General features: G+C 44.6%; 1 protein-coding gene across 6 annotated transcripts in view; it reads right to left on the bottom strand.

The window, feature by feature from the left end:
* SLC12A6 (solute carrier family 12 member 6) overlaps window positions 1-14,892 on the bottom strand; it is a 31,832-nt gene extending 16,940 nt beyond the window's left edge. The window contains exons 1-12 of one of the 6 annotated variants that reach the window (XM_066603720.1): window positions 14,875-14,892; window positions 13,936-14,208; window positions 6,423-6,467; window positions 6,252-6,340; window positions 4,926-5,048; window positions 4,667-4,813; window positions 4,516-4,570; window positions 4,194-4,324; window positions 2,144-2,385; window positions 1,512-1,726; window positions 1,263-1,421; window positions 124-222 (exon numbers count right to left, since the gene is read on the bottom strand). In XM_066603720.1, the coding sequence (XP_066459817.1) occupies window positions 124-222; window positions 1,263-1,421; window positions 1,512-1,726; window positions 2,144-2,385; window positions 4,194-4,324; window positions 4,516-4,570; window positions 4,667-4,813; window positions 4,926-5,048; window positions 6,252-6,340; window positions 6,423-6,467; window positions 13,936-14,170 (1,540 nt within the window). In that variant the 5' untranslated portion in view covers window positions 14,171-14,208; window positions 14,875-14,892. Of the gene's footprint in view, window positions 1-123; window positions 223-1,262; window positions 1,422-1,511; window positions 1,727-2,143; window positions 2,386-4,193; window positions 4,325-4,515; window positions 4,571-4,666; window positions 4,814-4,925; window positions 5,049-6,251; window positions 6,341-6,422; window positions 6,468-8,224; window positions 8,867-13,935; window positions 14,209-14,433; window positions 14,577-14,648; window positions 14,779-14,874 lie in introns of those variants that run through there. The other 5 variants (XM_066603718.1, XM_066603719.1, XM_066603721.1 and 2 more) reach the window with 5 other exon arrangements.
* Window positions 14,893-22,009: the final 7,117 nt, after the last annotated feature.

Genomic DNA, 22,009 nt, shown 5'->3' with positions numbered 1-22,009 from the left:
GAAGCAAGGAGAGAAGAGTATAGGATGGATTGTCATTGTGTGGCAGGTGAAACAGGTTAAAAAAACACATATAGAATAACCCCTTTAACATTACAATATAAATTAATCACCAGTACAGGATACAGACTAAAGAAGTTGTAAGTATCGCAAGAATTGTGCCAATTGGAATGGACTTTTGAGCATCTTTGAGGTCGCCAGAACGATTGGAGCCTGCCATAATTCCTGTAAGAAAGGAAAGCGCAGGAGTTAAGTATAGGACTGAAGCATGAGCAGCTTTAAAAAAAAAAAAATTATATATATATAATTTTCTTTTTCTGGTAGATCTACAATAGAAGAACAAAGCCAAACACAATCCAAACAACTTATTTGTCTTGAAATATAAGCCTTACCCCAAAACTAAGCCCTGGCTGCATATAAAAAGACAATACATTCCATAACAGGCACTGTCTGCTCAGCTGCACTTCTCCTCGCAGGTCCCCGGCACACATGCTTGTAGTTTTCCCCCAGTGCTTCCTGGTCAGAGGTTTAAAAACCCTACCCCCAGGAAGCGCTGGCCTTGATTGGTTCTTGAGTGCCGCAGCTCAGCCAATCACTGCAGCACTTGATGAACCAATCACAGCCATTTAATGGCTGTGACTTGCTCATAACATAATTTTTTACCCAATGTCTTTCTAGTTACCACTTACAAACTACAATATGTCACAAAACAAACAATCTCAGAATCACATCAATAAGTAAAAGCATTCAAACGTTATTACCACATCAAGTGACAGATGTCAGATTTGAAAAATAAGGCTTGGTTCTAAAGGCCAAAATAGGCCATGTCCTTAAGGGGTTAAGCACCCGTAGGCAGCCAATGCATTGTCCACTGTAGGTGGTTAATGCCTTCTATAAAGTATTTCCGATACACACATGACACTGCGGTTCAAAGACTGTTAAATGCCCGCACAACTTCAGAAATGGAATGTCCCATCCGTCTGGCATCCACCATCATGCCTCGTTCCAATCCGATAATTCACATTTGCTTGCCATGAGCCCACTGGCTGGTGTTCAACCTCACTAAGCTAACACCACCTCATAATCGCTTTACGTACTGCTATCCCATGACTTTTGGCAAGAAAACTGAAGAATCTTCATATGATGTAGTATACAGAGTACGTCAATTGAGAACTATTAAGTATCTGAGGGTTTTTGTGCTAGGCTTTACACACGATTCCCACTTTGTGACTGTGCAATGGATAATCAGAAAATACATGAAATACCTGTAACAGATGGGAAAAAGATGCCAACAAGAAGGGTGAAAGATGTTGTAATGTCAGCCAAAACATAAATGCTGGAAGGAGAGCCCACTGCATCCGATGAGCTTAGAGACCCTTTTTCTATAATCTCTCCCTTTTGCAGATAATTACTCCAAAGGTTTTCTGTAAAAACAGGAAGCAGAAGTAAGTCATTATTATAGTAAATGAGTAGCAAAAGGACGCAAATAGGGAAAAAAATCTAAAAAGGAGTACCAGAAATGATGCCGCTGCTCAAGCCTGGAATTCCTTCTACTTCTGTGACATTATTGTGGGCAAAATATTCATCACATGTGCCATTCAAGAACCCGGGTGGGTGACAGAAGCGGTCCCACAATTCAGACGGCGATGTTGTATTTTCCGTCTGTACTATCTTGGCACAAGTGCTAAACTCCAGCCGGGAGAGCGTTCGGTTCCCAAGCAAGCAAACCCTAAAACAAACAAACAAACAAAAAAAAATTATGAAAAGTTGGGACAATTGTTTCTTCTGCACACAAGCTCTGTAGCATATATTCATTAAACCCCAGCAATGCCTGTTGTATAATGAGCACACAAAGTATACTCTTGGATTGTTACAAAACTTTCAGAAACTAGAATTCTCTAACAACTAAATGTTACAATGAAGTAAAAGAATGCTGACATATACAGCAGCCGAGTGAGGCATGCAAACTACACCTATTATTATACTAAAGATATTCAGACAGTCGCAAGGTTGGACTTTGTCTGAGGTCATACTGGGACTGCACATCTGAATCCCAGCCAATGTGTTCACATATGAAATACAATCCTCTCCTTACTTTCTGCCAATCCCAGACTTCTGAGGGGCAAAAATCACACTTAAAACTTACGGAAAATCAGGAGGCGCAAAGGCGGATTTCAGTGCCCCTGCGTAGATTGCCAGTATAGATAGTATGACACAGGTCAGAAACAGGGAGGCCAGCTTGTTCACATAGCGTACGCCAACAAAAACAATGATAGACATCAGAAGGAGGAATCCAGTGCCGTAAACCCGCATGTTATTGAGCATCGCAGCAGAATTCTCTACCCCTCCTTCACTTTGGAAAATGACTGCCTGAGGAGCGATGTACACCTGTACGAAAAAAGGAGAGTCAGAAACTGGACTAAGAAATAATATTACATCAAAGTAACAATATGAAATATCTGCATAGTAACTGGATGCATGACGATGTAGGAGAAAGATCAGACAACCCTACTACATCTCCGACTACTAAGCGCTGCGGAATAAGCCGGCACTATACAAATAAAGATTATCGTCTCCATTTCTGGATCCTGTCTGCAATATTAATCTATCCAAAGAGCAAAATTAATAACAGAATCCCCACCAATCTACAGGTTCTGCCTCAGACCACTGATACCCCCGATACTCTGCTGCTACAGATCTAGTAACATCGGGAGCACTGAAGTGCTTCTGTTTTCGGTCTTTGTTGCAGTCAACATGTTTTCTACTAAATATGGCACCGGAAAACCTTTTACTACTTTACTCTTCCAGAAACCATCCCTGCACTCTATCATGAAACGTAGATCTCTTCGTTAGCTCTAGACTTGAGAGTATTGTATGACAAAAAAATATAAACCGCACAACGCTGTCCATATACAATACACCGCTTATGGGCGACCATATATATGCAACCCCGCTATGAAACAGAGCGAGGAATTTAAAAAAACGTCAAAGGCACACTGCGCATGACCGTGTGCGTTAGATACGTGGTCATGCGCAGTATGCTTGATGCCAAAAGCGGTATCTGCCGGGTCACAGCCTGGTAAAACGCTGCGTGAGCCACACAACGTTTTGCGCACACGGTCAGGTGAGTCAGCCCTGAGACTTGCAATATAAATAGTAATTTAGATTTTCTAACACAAAAATAGCTGATGCTGAGAGAAAAAAAAAAGAAAAGGAAAAAACACTGCAGTCCTTTTTTTTTTTCCTGCAATCAATACTTGTTTTTTGATGTTGCAACTCCAGCTGGGAGCCCAAAATTGATATGAAAGTCAGTATCTATAGAAGAGGATTACCTGCTATTTATTATCCTTAGATCTTGCTTCTTGGCTGCTCTAACTCCGCTCCGTTAGGACACGGCTATGATCTGTGACTATAGTTATAATGCCTAATATGAAGTAGCACCAGACACCCCTCGTGTCATCATAGGCTCCTCCAATGTGGCTAAACTATAAACCAAGCTCTGCCCTAATGAAGATAGGCTAAAAAGTTAGCCATGGTGCAAGATCTAAGGAAAATTACATAACAGGTAATCACCCCCACTAGGTACAGACTTAAGATGGCTTTACACAGGACAACTATTGGCAAAGAAAAAAAAAAAGTTGGTCGAACGAGCGATTTTCAGCGATAGCTGTCCCGTGTAAACATAGGACCTGACAAGTTACAGAGCGAGAAATCACTCAGTAGTCGTGTCATTTTAGCTCACTGGAACTAATTAGCTAGTAAGCACGTTCTTGCTCAGTGTAAAATGGCTCATATTTGAACGACTGCCTGTTCACAGTGATCTCCAGCGCACTCCACCATTCACTGAATGTCTATGAAAGCACAGGAGATCATGCGTTCAACAGTTGTCCTATGTAAAGCCTCCCTTACATACATATTTGAACTCCTCACTGGAGGGCTGCATGGCTCTCAAGCTGTGCCTACAGTTACAAGGTGCCGGCGCTGCTTCAGCTCCGACCTGTGTATTTGCATGCGCCTAACTCAGCTGATCAGTCGGGGTCCCGAGCGGTGGACCCCAGCTAATCAACTATTGAGGACCTATGCGGAGGATAGGTCATCAATAGTATTTTCCATGGAAAACCGCTTTAATGCCCATTTTAACATTACATTCCACAGTTTGAATAGGATTCTCTTAGGCAAATGGCAAGTTCTCTTACCAGAAATATCTCTATGGCTCCAAGTATATACATGGCTGTAGCAAAAGTTGTACCTAGATAGAAGCAGAGACCAACAGCTCCACCAAATTCAGGACCAAGAGCTCGGGAAATCATAAAGTATGAACCTCCCGCTGAAAAAAAAAAAAAAAAAAAAAAGAACACAACATAAGAGGGCACATATGGGCATCATGGTGAAAAAAAGGGCAGAAGTGGCAGAGCAGAGACAGCAGCTAGAAACAGCTATATCAGCTTGTCACATAATATACACCAGTAAAAGAAAGAGTTTTAAAAAAATGACAGCTGTGAATTGAAGACTGGTTACCTGGTACTACCCCATTTGTTGCGATTGCACTCATAGAGATAGCTGTTAGCATTGTCTGAAAAGTGAACACATAAGTGCTGTTACAGTACAGAAGCTGAAATAAATGACCACTCCTAACTGATAAGCGTTACCCCTGTTCTGTAAAACGTACACAGCAGCAGCAGGCAAAGACAATGCAAAAGGCATGTAGGATCCCAGCAGTCCCCACCACCCATGGCAGACGAAGAAATAAGATGACTCCAAATATGTTTTGCAGACAAGGCAGGTAAACACCCATTATTGTGCCCATTCGAGGAGCCTATGGAGATAAAAATGGTGTAGAAGTGTCATTCGTCATTCATACTATTCCAGAACGGTTTTATCTGAATGATATAATGAATCTGATGGTTTCACATTTTCCATTTGCTCACCTTTGTTTGCTTCTTTTTGCCCTCGCTCTCTTCTTCATGTTCTCTAGCACCCTGTGGGAGGTTGGTGTAATTGGCTAAGCGATTAAGTAGAGAAGAAACCTTGGGGCGTGTGTCCATTTCCTCCTGCATACAAAAGGGAATAAAGAACAGTGGTTTATCAAATCAACAGGGCCATGACCGTTATAAGGAAACGTAACAAGTAGGGAGAAAAAAAAAAAGTGTTCATGAAAACTGCAATCCCTTCTGGCTAACCAATGTCTGAGGGAGCTCAACGCACATTTCATTTTTGATTTGCAGCTGGATAACAATTCACCGGCCAAAAGAAAGCATTGAGCAAGTAGATGTGAGATTCCGTTATGGAATATTTTACTGCAAATATGCCATAAACTGATTTTCCCAGTGTACTTTATGGACTGGTGAATCCAAAGTATTCACTATAATTCTATCAGAAAATTATAACAAAGCTGGCCATGAGAGGTTACTGGTTTTCACTGGACTGAAAAGGTTATCTTTATGGGAACAGCCTGATGGTACTTGACATCATCTGTTGGGGAAAACAGACAAGTTGAACTTTTTGTCTAATGACAGGCATACGTAGTACTAGGGAGTCTGGTGTGTTTATTTCATCCCTCGATAGTAAATATTCCTGACGGTTTAATAGTCATATTAATATTAGACCCAGAGAAGACCGCTCTTGGCCAAGAGTGCATATATGTGTTGACCATTTATATACATAAATCTATGTTTTTACCATATACAAATGGTCCAGACATACCTACATATGTATGTCTTAGCCAAGAGCCATCTTCTCTGGGTCTGATATTAATATGACTATTTGGCTTGGCCAAACAGTCTGGAATATTCCTATCGAGCGATGAAATCAACACACCAGACTCTGTTAATACTACTTATCCCTGCCATTATTCAAAAAGTTTAACTTGGCCGTTCTATATAATCTCTATCTTGGCCAGGTGAAGTACAGCTATTTAGAGTCAGATGCATCACTGGCAGTCGCTAATGCCAGGCTGTGAGCCCCCAGAGTACAACTGTTTCCTTTGGTCACAGGAAAGAGACAGACAGATCATGTTCTCTGCTGGGAGATGTGGCAGCATGGCAGAAAAAGCCTACTTTTGTGATATCAACTTATTCTCATCATCAAAAGACTATGTTTTCTTTTCATAGGGGGGACATAAAGTGCCATGTATGTCTCGCTTGACAGTTGATCAAATGTTGCCAGGAAGGTTATTACACCGTCTTGAATGTGGGTACAACCACCTGCTCATGAAGACCGCTATTCTTATTAAAGTCTCCACAGCTCCTTCTCACCTCAAACAATGCCAGATTTCGGTCATACGAGTCTTCCCCCTCCTCACTGTGGTTCTGATAAAGAGTGGAGTTTTTCCTTCGGTCAATGTCTGTAGAACGAAGATAGGGTTGCGTTACAAAAACGGTCATGCACCTCAACAACACATCAGGTTTTAAAAGGTTAAACGCTACCTAACAGCTTGCTGTTCTCCTCTGTTACTGATGTTTGACTTCGATCTTAAGAGAAAAAACATGATAGGATTAGAAATAATAGTTGATAATTTACTGAGTGAGCAGCTATGGTCTGAAAATCCAGAAAGCAAAAGGTTTAATGTCCTGAACACATTATCACCATTTAAGCCATAGCAATACCACGGAAGAACGTAGCTCTCCACCTCGCACAATCCCTACTTGTTAACAGTAAGCAGATCACAAAGTGTCCCCTGCTGGAACCCCCAGAGATCAGCTGTATCTGTGGGGAGACCCGGCAGCACAACTGTAGGGGAAATAACAGGGGGATTCCAGGACGTTTACTATGGATGACCTACCCTCAGGATAGGTCATCAATAGTGGATCAGCAGAGGTCAACTGCTATGAATCACTGCCGTTCAGCTGAGTTCCCCAACAGAATATATGAATATTGGTTTTGTAAACTGGAGTACCCCTTTAACAACTTAAAACTGCTATTTTTTAAAGGGCCATTTACATGGGACGATTATCGCTCAAAATTCGTTCAAACAAAATGAAGCAATAATCGTCCCGTGTAAATGCAAAAAAAAATTGTTTACTATTCGTTCACTTCTCGTTATCGCCGACTTTCACTCAGCATAAATAACAAGGCTAGATCGGGGGATTCTCGCTGCGTGTAAACGCTCTCCACTCACTGTTCCATGTAGAAGGTGCAGTGCTGAGCAAGAATCCAGCGGTGAACTCTGCCTGTCTAAACGCTCTGAACAAGCGCTAACAGCACTCGTGTAGTCGTTCAGACAACTGTTGTCCTGTCCAAATGTGACATGAGCGTTGTACACGTTGTAAAGCCTCGTTCACACGAGCACCGTTTTAGCGCAGTGTAGGTGTGTGAAAAAAAATTGCGGCAATACTGCACTAGAGTATCACGTGAACGGGTGATTTGCAGCTCCCATAGGAGTCTATGGAATGCACGCACCAAAGATAGGTCAGGTCCTATCTTTTCACGCACCACGGACCATAGGTGCAAGTATTGCAGTCACGTGTTCTATCTTTGTTAGGTGCGAGTATTTAGCGTGTGTAAAATTCCGTCATCTGAACGCTTCTATAGGAAACCATTGGTTCTAATAGACGCGCTTTCTTTGCGCGCCTCTAATGCGCTAAAGCAGCGCTCGTGTGAACGACGCCTTAATAAAGAAATGTCATATGTTAATCAGAACCAATTATAGCCCAGATAAAGGGTTCAACTTGGGTGAGGTCTTTTGAATGTGGACACAAGTCTCCCAGCCTGTTAGCTAATCTAATTGAATGTAGTGCAAGGTTCTAAAACAGCTGATAATTGCCAGTGCTGACGACTAATGTTTTGCAGTAACTCGCCTGGTAGGAAGCCGCTTAGGTATAAAGGTTTGCAAATGTTGCAGCTATGAGTTATGGTTCAATGCTCCTCTAACTGACTACTTAACCTCAAGTCTGTAGCGTACACATACAGGCATGGTAATAGTCAGGACATACATCTGGAAAGGTTTCTGTATTTTTGTCCATTTTCCTGGATTTCATGTCAGTAATGGTATGGAAATGGCTTTAGGCTTAATGTCTGTAAGTAATATCCTGTAAGCGGTTATAATTAGCATATCTATAAATATGTCCTAGGAACCATGTTTAAATGAATGTAATGGACGTATCATGGCCCTTCCACAAGCGATCCTGCGGTCATACTGATTTCTGCTGCATACTGTAATTCATCCGCTTGCTTTTCTACACCACAGATTACATAAAAACAGACTGGGAGAAAAGTCTCCAGAACTTACCGGCCTCCCAGAGGTCATCACTTTCAGCTTCTCTAAGGGGCATTGAACTTGCTCCTTCGGCTTCATCCTCAGAATCGGGCACTTTTGTCACAGTGAAATGCGGCATGTTTTCCACTGCTCTTTACTTGTTTGTGCTTTTTACCTTTTCTTGTACTCAGCCCGCTGCTAGCTTAATGGCCCTTATAGTTACTGCTCCTCCATGTTTAACTCTATTACTGCTTCCGTCTCAAACTTTCTCAAACTCTGATACTTTCTTGTAACATTGCACTTTTATACCGTAGCAACTATGTCTCCCCTGTAACTTGCAGCTGATCGTTTTGCTACAAGCCTTCCCTCTCTTTCCACTCCAGCTGCACCTCACTCCCTCCAAGCCGCTTCTCCAGTCCTTATCTCTTTATTGGGTTTTATCCTAATATGGGAAGTGGAATGGTCTTTTTTCCCTTCCGTCCACTATCTTCCTCTTTCTCTTCTGGGACACACTCATTATCAGTGCTTCCCTGTCACATGTTTCACCCACATGGGAGGTGCATGATCTTAAAGGCACAGTTGCGTCAGCAGTACCTAGTCCGACCACACAGGTGTGTTACCTTGCCTTCCTCCGACACCGACATCTAAAGTTGTTGTTACCTAAAGCTGTGTGCGCTGGGTGTTGGGCTGCAGTTATTATTCGTTTCTCAGTGCGGGACAAAAGCGTCTGTGATTAAATGGTTCTCATAAACTGCCTGGGCTGTGACTCACGTACAATAAATACATCTGTTCTAGCAACAACATTACTGGAGTTGGCAAGGGTGTGTCATAACCCCGGGTTACCCGAATAGGAACAGAACTAATGCAGTGGGGATCAGACAATAGTGTGTTTGTACATAATTTACCATGGTAAATAGTGCACGCTATTCATCAGTAGGTTAGTTGGGACTATTACAGTCCTAACATGAATCAGCAGGGCTACAACTCTGCATTGGGACAGAAGTCCTCAATACAACGTATTGGCCGCTAACCTTCTGGCTAGAAATTATCGGTTTGGCTTCACCTATAGAATCTATGCTAGCCGTATAAGCCGTTTACGTGTACATTCATTAGGAAATCTACTATTAGGGAGGATGTGATGTTGTGTTATGTAATGTATGAACAATCAATTTGGATCAGCAATAAAGAAAAGTTTATTGCTGATGTTGTGTTTAACTGGGCAATCATCATTACCATCAATCAGAAATGAATCATTATGATTACTACGGCTTTCAATTTGCGTGTACGCATGCAGTCGATGATGGCTTTCGGACTGCCGTTATTTCATGTACGCTATAAAGCCAAAAAACACACGAACGTTGCTTTCGAGCAGCTGCACACAAGACTAAGGGCTCCTTCACACGGGCGTAAGTGTATTTTGCTCGCTGCTGCGGGTTTCTGTGCAAGAGAATACAGTGCGTATTTGCGCGTGCAAAAAATTACGCAGAAGGGCCCGTGTATTTCCTGCGCTAATACACAGGTTTCCTACGTATTCAAATCGTATTTCTGCCGGCCGATTTACTTCAATGGCGTGCGTGTATTATGCACTAAAGTAGGGCACGCTGCGTATTTTTTCACATGATCAAATATCGTGTGAAAAAATATGCTCATATGAACGAGCCCATTGAAATAACAAATTGGGCACATAATACATGCGTGTGAACGAGCCCTTAGATCATCATATACAATAGTCATGTAGGGAGAGCGCAGACAGCAGAGTGAGAAGAGTTGGATTTTTGTGCGGCACGCAGACTTCAGCGGGTAGTATAAAGAGTACAACATAACTTAGTTTATGGTCATATTGAAGGTGACAGGTTTACTTTACACACATGGTTATAGAATGGGATGTCCAAGAAGCTCGTATAGGAGTGGCGGTCAGCTGTCCACATACTTATCGCCTTCAGTGTCAAACTACACTCAGGCAGAGCAATGCTTTTCACAATTCTTTAATTTATAAGTGGTCGTAACAATCATCATCTAGTCTTATGCCCCATTTAGACACATAGATTATTGCTCAAAATTCGTTATAAGATAAAAGTGAGCGATGGTTTTGCTTTTAAAGACGGACGTTTTTAACCTAACGAAAATCGTTGGGAAATGGACGTAGCGGTTGGTCTTTTCAGTCGTATTATCGTTGTGTAGTGTTTGCATTGAAAACTTCCCTCAAATCGCTGAATGACTGAACGAACGTCATTTTAACCAAACGAGAAGCAAACAACTGAACGATGGATTTTAAGCGGACTGAAAGACAACGATGAGCGAATCGTTAAGGAAAACTGCACGACGGGCGCAAGATAGACGCGATGATTATCGCTCAAACAATGGCTTCTGAGCGATGATAGTTGTGTCTAAATGGGGCATCCGGGTACTTTGACAAAGGACGACTGTCACTCCTGAAGCTCCTCCGGCTGCTCACCTCCATTCAGAGTAAGCAGGCGTTGTTCACAGATGAAGGATTCCTGTTTATACGGGCCGACAGACACTTGGTTTTTAGGTGAGCTAAAAACCAAGCGACTTCAAGTGAGCAACTCTCCCTCACTTGCCCTTTCGGGTCCCGTATTTACACAGGATGACAGCCGCCTATAAACACTCTTTTGCGTGATCACTTGGGGCAACAATCAGCCTCTGTAAAAGTACTCTAATTGTACTTCTACAATAAAGCTTTAGTTGTAACTGTTAGCAGAACTGGTAAATGATGCTCAAACAGACTGATAATACATATTCTGCTGCGACTGGACTTGACTTTGAAAATGGTGGTATATTTATAATGATTGTACTAATGTACAGATGCAGGAAATACTCTGAAAACAACCATTTGAAGAATTGCTACATGTACAGAGGCGTTAAAGGGTATTCCGGTATTGCTGTCAGATGAGTGGTAATCAAATATTATTAAAGTTTGCAATGTGCTTCTGCTTTATAAACCATCGCCTTCTCCTGGCACTTCAGAAGTGTTTATTCCCAGGTTGCCGTGGATACGTCCTGTAGACATTCCAGCGCTACAGATCGGGGTTGCTCAGTATGATTGACCAGGGAAGGCTTTTTTTCTCTTCCGCTCTCGGGACCGGATTGCTTACCAATAGCAGGGCAGGGCTTAGTAGGGAAACACACAGGAAGAAGGTACAGAGCGGGAAAATAGTGCAAAATGTAGTTTCAAGCTGCACATCAGCAGGGATGCAGCAGCCACCTTGGAAAATAGTGAAACTGGATCATGAGAAATGGAGGAAAGGACAAGAAGGTAATGTCAGCTTGATTTATGCCTGTAACCCTGGCGCAAACACTTCTCAGATTGGAATTTTAGAAAATTCACTTCACAGCCGGAATACCCCTTTATGATGGAAACGCATGAAGTATGGCAAATACACAGGCAGAACCTCAAAGTACAGATCCTTCTCTACTCTGGGAGAAAGCCACCAAACATTTACAGCACACTGATAGTCGGACGCACTTGGTACCAACACTCCTTTGGCCATCTTTACCTACAATGTATCATCACTAATCCCCCGCTACAGAAACGTAATGAGGACTACCAGTCATACTAGGAGAAATCACCCAAGGGGAGACGCAAAACCAGCTCAGATTTTTATGAAATGTTGAACTTTTTTTTTTTTACTGGAATGTATATAAAAATTTCAATTTTCAGACCCATCGGGTTAGGAAATACAGGCGGGGTCAACTTTCCAAAGGTCACAGAGGACCATAATTTTTGATAAATCATATCTCGGAAAATAATGGGTGTATGAAGATACACAAGGTGTCATTCTCTTCATAATAACATATAGATTTTTTATTTTTCCGAATTCTGTAATTCCAATACAAGTTAAAGAAAATTGTGGAAACATACAGATATATATATATATATATATATATATAAAATTTTAGGAATGGGTTTGTTTTTTTCTCAAAAACTACTTTCTTGATGGCGACCTGCTCTATACTGACAGACATTTTAGTGGTATCAAATATGACCAAATACACCTGAATATGCTTCATATTATGAATCGGGTGAGAAATCTGCTTTTGGACCTACAATTCATTCAGCCCAACAATCATTGAAGTGACTCTGTCACCTACCTTTAGCCCTATAAGCTTATAGGTAAAAGCAGGTGACCCACTGAGTCCAGGGATGTAAGTGTTAGGCCCAATGTCGACAAGAGGATTTGATTTGTGAATCCACACTGGTCACCCGCGCAGAAGATCCGCAATCCAAAGTACCCATAGGCAAGCATTGGCAACCGCAACTGAATTTAAGCATGTAGATTTGATTTGTGGACCGTTTGGCGCAGAAAACAAATCGCAGCATTCTCCATTTCAGTGCAGATTCCGTGCGGACTGGCTCAATAGAAGTCAATGGGTGCGGACGATCTGCAGTGCATCTACAAATACAATTGCGGATGCACTGCGGATTTGAAGGTTAAGATCAATTAGGGAGGTGGGGAAAAGGCTGGGAGGTGGGGTTGCAGATTTTTTTCCAGGTGGACGATCTGCAGTGCATCCGCACGGGAAAAACCATTACATCCGCGATCTACAGCAAATTGTTTCCGCAGGTTTCCCACTAGGGAATCCGATCCACCCGTGGACATGAGGCCTTATACTTACCTTTCCCATCATTCCCCCGGTGTCAGCGCTGGAAGCCTCCAGTCACTGCATTGAGCAACATGCCAAGTAGTCTACTCATTCTACTTAGTGTGCCGCCCAAGCCACTGAGCGGTGGCTTCCAGAGCTGACACCAGGACAACGACAGAGGAGGTAAGTATAACACTTACACCTCCGGACTCAGAAGGTCACCTACTTTTAGCCCATAAAACTAAAAGTAGGTACAGAGTATCTGTGAGTAATGTAATTTCTTGCTTGCGTATCTCTGGCATTGAGTCTCGGCCAAAGTAAAAATGGTTATCGGAGTAAAATGGGTTTTTTTTTAATGGCTGGGCATGCTGTAAAACAAAAAAGTAGATACACCCCTCTTCTCCTCCTTGGAATCAGCGGAGTGGCTTCTGGTGAATCCCCCACTGTCGGCACATTCACGTCTTCCTACTCCCAATAGTTTCCAAGATAGGAATTATCAAAAATTTTAGTTTTTGGTGATTTTTGGAAAATTGTCCCCCTATATTTCCTGACCCCATGACCCAACAGGTCTGAAAATTCAGATTTTTATATACATTCTTGAAATAAACAAATGTGCAAATTTTGGGAAAAATCTGAGAAAGTTGGGCGTTTTCCCTTCGGTGATTTGTCCTGGAATGACCCCCAAGAAGAAGCTCCTAATGTACAATCTAAGCAGGTCCGTAAGGGTCTATTAATTCCAATGGAGACTACAACCGTAGGGGTATTCAGAGAAACAGCATGGCATAGTATAGTACACTACATCATTCATTATAACGGTACTTCGTTACAAAACCCCTTCTACCATGCAGAACATGTATGTCACAAGCCTCCACTGGAGGTATACGTGAGGAGCTCTTCTTGGTGTAGAGCCCATTAGCATGATGTGAACCGGGTCTTAGGCCGATATATGAGGTACAAAGATATATATTGGCCGGACACCATCACATCTCCGGGGATGTGTTAATGACATCCGACCAATACTCCTTTCATTCCTCGCCATCTCCGTGTGTACGAGATCCTTTGTTATCTGTTAGAACGCAGCCATGCCCCACAATCTGGAGTCAAACAACCCCCCATCCTCTTACAAGGATATCACTTACCTTCTCCGCTGTCCATTGGGTTGGTGGTCCTTTCACTAGTCGGATCCACGGCGGTGGTGGCCAACGAGCTCTCACTGTAAGCTTCACTTCGACTTGCATCTCTGACGCTTTCTCTTGAGCTAAAGCGCACGCGGGAAGAAGAGCTGAGGTCCGGGCTCGTGTCCGATATCGTCCCCAGGTCATCTATCTTGGTCGGGGTCACCGTAAACCGTACGGATGCCATTTTGGGAGGCATTGGTGCCAGCTCCTCGCTTTTCGCGGACACCTTCCCACCTGGCAAAACAAGAGCACAATTAAAATAGCGTTAAAGATCCATTAGAAACTTTCCAGACAAAACAAAAAGAAGACGAAGAACCAGAATGTTAAGACATTAAAACATCATTATTCTAAAAACTCTGCTAATAACGAAGCGGCGACGCCAAACACACAGCGCCCCCAAATCAGAGGGCACCGATGTAATTCGACAGGCCTGCAAGAGGAACATGTGTTTACAGTTACCGGCGTCTGTCCGCGGACAAAGAGAAGCCCTCCTAAAGCAGGCGACCCGCCGTGCCCCCGGGGAGACCAGCAGGGCACACAGCCGGCGCCGGCACAAGTCACAGACGTGACAATGACAGCACAAATATGGCCCGGCCACCAAACACAATGCAAGGGGAAGTTACAAGACAGGAACAGCAAAACCACAGCCTATCCAGGAAAGAGAAAGAAGGAACCTGCAGCGCCGGCACAATCCAGCTTGGAGATGGAGGGAGTCCCAGTGGCTACTGACCCGCTGCCATCCTCAGGGGGCTAGCATGGCACAATAATACAAAGTGACAGGGGGAGGGCATGGCAGCCGATGGGCTAGATGCTGACTGGAACTAGGGGGAGGAGGCGAGGGGGCGTGCAATGGCTAATACCCTCCGGGGAAGGGAGGCTGAGGATGGACTCAGGGCTTACAGGTTAGTAAACGGGGCGGACGGAGAACAGGGTGACACCAACAAATGAATAACAGGACGGACGCAGGAAGGGGGGGGGGGAAGAAAGATGAGAGGAACTGCAGGGCCGGGGGCGCGCACAACCGCTAGTTTGCATAGTGACGGGGACGCGCAGGGAACGGGCGCGGGTTTCGCGCCGGTTGCTTTGGGGCTGCGGGTGCGCGCCTTTAGAATAAAACATGGCGGGAACGCGCGTAACCGTTCTGTGGAAGTCTGTGACACACTGGAGGCCGGTGTCCTTGTGGGCAGCCCTGGGGGAAATGTCACAGAGAGACCGCCTAGTGATGTCTGACAGGACCTGGGGGGAAGACACAACTCAATACATTCATTCACGTGGAGCCCCCAGCAGTGATGGCTGCCAGTAGGGAGAGCTGCCATGTTTCCTCTCACACAGGAGGAGAGCTGGAAAACTCAGCAGCACCAAAACCACACATGTAGCCATGCTGGAAGGAGCGCAGGCCGCCACAGGCAGAGCAAACTGCGAGATGTGTGCACTGTGAGACGCACGACTACCACACAAAGCGCGACACGTATCCTTGTACGCGCGCGGCGCATCTATTGTTTTCAGTGAAGCCGGTGAAAGCATCGCACCACGTAGGAGGTGGACGCCATGCGCTGCGAGGGCACACCATTGAAAACCATGAGATAAACTCCGCCATCCTACGAATGTATGGATTGGCCGTAAGGCTTCCTATACGCGAGCGATATCGCGCTAGGAAACGCACAAGGTACCCGGAGGTGTGAGGCGGTTTTCTGTCACTTCAGCAGTACAGTTGCGATCTTCTGGTGCGGCGATCGGCTAGTGTTTCCCGTTGTTTTCAATGGGCAGCCTTGCATCGCACTTGTGTGCGCATCACACGCCGCGCAAAGTGTTTTCCGGCCCCATTGAAAACGATGGGCGATGCGTTCTGAGGGAACGGCCAAAGATAAGACATGGCACCATTTTTTCCTGCACCCTAATGCGATAAAAAATGGTTCATGTGTATGACCTTATTTAACCCCTTAATGACGCGGCCCCCCTCCCTTTTTTTTTTCCCATTTTTGTTTTTTCCTCCCTCCTTTTAGAATATCATAACTCCTTTATTTATCCATCGACGTCGCTGTAGGAGGGCTTGTTTTTTGCGGGACGAGTTGTATTTTCCAATGGTGCCATTTAATGTACCATATAATGTGCTGAAAAACTTTTAAAAAATCCTAAGTGGAGTAAAATGAAGAAAAAAATGACATTCCGCCATCTTTCAGTGCGTCTTGTTTCTACGGCGCACAAACTGCAACAAACGCGACATGATAACTTTATTCTACGGGTCAGCGGGATTACTACGATACCCAACTTGTATAGTTTGCTGTAGTACTTGTATTTTTTTTCAAAGGCGTTTAATTTTTTCCAATTCTTTTCTGCCTCCCTCTTCTGTGCGCAATAATTTTTTTATTTCTCCGTCTACATCGTTGTGCGAGGGCTCATTGTTTGCGGGATGTCCTGTAGTTTATGTTAGTACCAATTCGAAATACATTCCACTTTTTGATCACTTTTATTGAATTTTGTTTGGGAGACAGGGTGACTGAAAAAGTGCATTTCTGGCATTATTTATTTTTCGGACGACGTTCACCGGACGGGGTGAATAATGTGCTACTTCGATAGATCGGACTTCTACGGATAGGTAGTTTGCTAAGGCAGCCCTGGGGCCTTTCAGAAAGACCCCAGCTGCCATGACACCTGTACGGCTCCCTGCGATCTCACACGGGGGGCCGTACGGGACCCCGCAAAAATGGTTTGGGGGATTTAAATGCCGCTGTCAGAATTGACAGTGGCATTTAAAGGGTCAATAGCCACAATCAACCTCATGCCCAATTGCAGCTATTGCCCACAGGTGTCAGCTGTAATAAACAGCTGACGCCTGCGCTGTATGAAGAGAGGTCGCGCCGTGATCTATCTTCATACATACTCCGACGCTCCAGGACGTAAGTGTACGTCCTGGAGGGGTTAAGGGAATGGAATTCATATTTGTGCAAGTGTTGTGCGTCTTGCAACGCACATGTCGTCGATTTTCTTGGTCGTGTGACAGCTGTGGCCATGGGTTCGTACACATGAACGATTTTTTTACCTGCTTTGCGGCACAGGAAAAAAATCAGGGCAAGTCCTATTTTTTGGCGTTCCCTTGGAATGCATCGCATTGCGCATTGTTTTCAATGGGACCGGCAAAACATCGCACGGCGTGCGAGTGAGATGTGAGGCTTCCCGTTGAAAACAGAAAATACTCCACTACTTCCCTGAAGGGATGAGAGGCGTTTTTCACACAAAATCGTTGCTGTCGAGCGCAATATCGGACTCGCCTGTGTGAAACTAGCCTTAGAGAAGTAAGCAAATCTATGGTAATTTTAGAGCAGGTGCAGTAGTGTTACCGAAGGGCCTTTTTTTCCCCCTAGTGCCGCCCTCGTTAATTACTTGGATCAGACACTGCAACACGGCCACAGTCATGGGAGTGGTACCAGAAACCAGCCCATGCACAGGTCTTACTTAATAGGGCCTGTGCACAGCACTCTTTGGCCATCTGGCAGCTACCATGACAACTGTACTGCCCAGCAGGCAGCAGCTCGTCTCATTGCTTTATGATAGATGGGGTGGGTAATCCCAACTGGAAGCAGGCTTTAACCCCATAGGACATAAGCATATATTACAGGCAGGCAGCTGATCCTGCAAGCTCAAGTGTTTTCCTACAAATAAGGAAGATGGAAGAAAACCTCTGCAGCACCACCCATTAGATAGCATCAATCCTCTCCTTAAGGAGAGCTGATACCCTTCCTGACCCACGTCATAGACCTGTCACTAGCCAAGCCAGAATCCTACTGCACACTGGTGAGGGGCAAAACCCCTGAAACAGCTGTGTATGGATTCTGGCTTGGTTTTCAATTCCCAGTCATTGTTATAAAGATCTGTATAAAGAGTCGGACACTGATTTATGAGAATGCTGCCATCCACTAGGTGGCGCTGCAGAGTTATTGTTCAATCTTCCTTCTTTGCATATATTATCTAGAGGAGCGTGAATGGCCTTATAAAGGCCCATTTACACAAGCAGATAATCGCTCAAACATCCCACAGCTACTTAAATTCCAATTATGTATGTTAATGAAGCCTTCACTGAGCGCAGCTAATAGCCCGAGGCTATTATCTGTGCTCAGATCCTTTGTTCTCCATGGGGGGGAGGTTATCAGCAGATCGTTAAAATCAAGTGAGCTTGATTTTAAAGATCACCAAAAAGTGCTCGAAATGCGGGTGCCCCGCGCCTATTTACACGATTGTCACTAAACCGATCGCCGATTAGCGAATTTTTAGCGATAATCGTCCAGTGTAAATGGGTCTTTAGTAGAGATGAGCGAACGTACTCGGTAAGGGCGATTTCGCAATCGAGCACCGCGATTTTCGAGTACTTCACTACTCGGGTGAAAAGTACTCGGGTGCGTCGGGGGGCGGGGAGAGGCGTGGCGGCGTGGGGGGTAGCAGCGGGGAACAGGGGGGAGCCCTCTCTCTCTCTCCCTCTCCCCCCCACTCCCCGCTGCAACCCCCCGCGCCGCCGCGGCGACCCCCGAATTTTTTCGCCCGAGTACGGAAGTACTCGAAAATCGCGGTATTCGGGCGAAAAAGGGGCGTGGCCGAGCACGTTCGCTCATCTCTAGTCTTTAGTATTCTCACACCTTCTAGGTGCTCTCTTTAAGGAAAAGCGATACCCTTCCTGCACAGTGGGACACCTTTGAATGGCAGCCACACTCCTGCAGTTATGTCCACGATCCCTGCAGTTTCATTCCTTCAGCATGGTGTAGTAGAATAAAAGTTTTGACCACACTTTTGGGCCGTACTCACACAGCCCAGATTCTCGGGCACACTGTGCATTGCACAGCACCCAGACACTCCATCTGTGTGCTGTATGACGTGCCGGACCCCCCACATTACACCTCCTATTCTCAGGTGAGACGCACACAAAAATAGGACATGGTGATTTTTCAGACTCTGCGCCTTAGTCCAAGTGTAAAATCCCTCATGTGAATGAATGGGTTCCTCTTCTGTGCAAGTTCTGTTTTTCTCAGAATTTATGCAGGAATATCAGCTGTATGAATACGGCCTTGTAGAGTTGCATACATAGCAATTCCCTAAAGGGGAAGTCTTAGCAAAAATATCTGACCATGTAATTGCCCGCTATTTTCTCAAGAGACTGAGTATGTACGACCACCTTGGAACATCTATTGAGGTGGACCGAACACAGAAAGGCTCTTCAATACAAACAGCAGGGGGCGCTATTGTAATGCTAGTCTTGGAATTTCTACAGATATTAAAAAAATGTTTCTAAGTGTAAATATAAAAAATATTTCGCATTGTGGGCTGCATTTTCCTATAAACAACCCCTTTAAAGATTAGGCCGGGGTTACACAGCAACTTTGGCCATGACACGTTGTACGAGGGAGGATCAAATTGCTTAGATCCATCAAGGTAGTTTTCTTTGCGATCTTCAGGTTAGCTGACTTCAAAGTCACAACTCAACTGCCTTTAGGCCGCATGCACCCAGGCGGGTTGGATTCTGCATGTGGAATCCGGCTGTGGCAGCAGCGGCGTCCGCGTCTATCTGCTTTCTTGAATCTTCATCTGTACGGCTCACCGGTGGACATACGCAGTACAGGTTGTTTTTTTTTTACTTCTGCTTTTACTGTGTCATCACCGAGCGATGATGCGGAATCCTGAGACCTTTCCGCAATGTCAATTACAGAAGGGCTACGGATTGGATTGCTACCCTTGATTTCAAATGGAGCATGCTGTGATTTTCATCAGCGAGCGGAAACCGCAATTCTTCAGTAAAGCCGCTCTGCTGTTTAATCAGGCGGAGAAGATAAGGTAAGTAACTGCTTATTTTCTATCATGCCAGCCGTTTAAAGAATATTTTTATACTCCGACAACCCCTTTAAGAGGATTATTTGAAACTGATGGTCTATTCTTAGCATAAATAAACCGTATTGGATTGGCGGTGGTCTGATGGTTCGCACCCCTCCTATCCCCAAACAGCTGTTGGAGCTGCAATACCAGGCATAGCTGCTGCTAAAAGTAGAATAGTGTGCGGTAAACTATGATGGGGATGTGATCATCGGAACACAACGGTGTCTTCACTCAGGATAAACTCTAGAATATTTCGACTGTCATGAGACAAAGGCTTATGCCCTGTGGGCACATGACCGCATCCCGCATGGTGTTATGCCGCAGCAGATAGCTTTTTACAAAGACCTTAAAGGGGTTGTCCCGCGGCAGCAAGTGGGTCTATACACTTCTGTATGGCCATATTAATGCACTTTGTAATATACATCGTGCATTAAATATGAGTCATACAGAAGTTATTCACTTACCTGCTCCGTTGCTCGCGTCCTCGTCGCCATGGTGCCGTCTAATTTTTGTGTCTTCTGGCATCTTTAGACGCGCTTGCGCTGTGCGGTCTTCTGCCTGGTGAATGGGGCCGCGCGCCAGAGAGCTGGTCTGCGTGTCGTCATCGAAGCTCCGCCTCCGTCACGTGGTGCCGATCAGCCAATGAGGTGGCTGTATCGGCAGTGGAACGCGGAAGACAGAAGAAACTCCACGGTGCACCATGGGAGAAGACCAGCGGCGCCATCTTTAAATGAAGAAGCTGCAGAACGCTGATGCAGGTAAGTGCAATGTGCTTGTTAAAAACTAACACATGCTTTCTTTTTAACAGGGTATAATGCAGGGGTCCATTTAAAAAAAAAAAAATCTCGCTTTCGCCGCGGGACAACCCCTTTAAGGGTGAATGCACAGCGGCAGATTTGAATTGCGTAATCTGGAGCGGGCAACCTCCTCCCGATACCGCCCATAGCAGGCTATGCAAAAATCATTCTTCATGCACACAAGCCAAAACCAGTTCTGGTTTCCGCTCGCAGATTTAAAAAACAAATTGCAGCATAGTCCATTTTCCTGCGGTTCCCGCACAGACGGCTTCCATTGAAATGAATGGAAGCTGTTGACCCGTGGCCTGTCCGTAATAGACATTGCTGACGGGTTGTGGATTTCGCAGGAAAAGCAGGAGTTTAAAAGGAAACAATTTGTACCGCACATGTCTGACGGCGAGCCATGCGGACCAACCGCAGTACAGAGAAGTAAAGAAATACAGGTACACACAGATACCTGCCAGGCACAGGGTCTGAATCGGTTCTGGGCTCCCGCATGCGGAATCCGACTTGCGCATGTGCATGCTGCCTAAATTATGCAATCAGGCTCGTACGACTGTTTAGAGAAACTAGAACAGACGGTTCCTTAGGACATTTCCACTGAAAGAACATAGAGGGGAAAAAAAAAAACTAAATTGCTTTAGTTTCCACAAAAGCCACATAAAAGAGAAGTTTTGAATAATATTCTTACCTAAAAGCAGTATGTAAGATCAGCGCTGTGTATATAGTGGTCACATGTACAGGACTAGATGGCACCTGCCAGGACAGCTATGGTCATGTAGTGCTAGTGCAGCTTCTTCCCTACTCACAACGGGGATTAGAATGGCGGCTCTTTATCACTCTTCTGACCGGCTTCTGTTACCGTATTTCATTAAAAACTTTTTCTCTCAAAGTTTTGTAGTTGAACACTTTTTTCCTTAAGGCATTTTGATGAAATATGTGAAAACTTACAACATACGTTTTCCATTGTCTGAAGGGGCACATGTGCGTTTTTTTTTTTACACCACACATGTGATACATGGACACGCGCAGCGTACTTGCAGCCATACATGGTCTCTAGCGGTAAAATACTGCGGGGAGACCTGCAGCGTTTTATTCATACACCGTCGGCAGGAGCGCCAAGGCTAACAAACATACAGGTCCACGCTTTTTTTTTTTTTTGCCTGTAAAACAGTAGTGGGCTACGCTTTTCCATTCCACACAAAAAAAAAAGCTCACAAACGCGTGGGAGGTCAAGCAGTGAAAAGCATGCATTTTTGAACCACGTTTGAGCCATTTTAGGCTATAGGTACATGAGGCTATACACTTATACACATTTAATGAATGCTTAGATCCTAATGTGAACTCCCACTAAGGCCTCAAGCAGACGAGCGTGTCGTGTG

Source organism: Eleutherodactylus coqui, chromosome 5, assembly GCF_035609145.1.
Source record: "Eleutherodactylus coqui strain aEleCoq1 chromosome 5, aEleCoq1.hap1, whole genome shotgun sequence".
NCBI lineage: Eukaryota > Metazoa > Chordata > Amphibia > Anura > Eleutherodactylidae > Eleutherodactylus > Eleutherodactylus coqui.
Note: the sequence above shows the minus strand (reverse complement) of the source record. Positions and strands in the feature narration are given on the sequence as shown.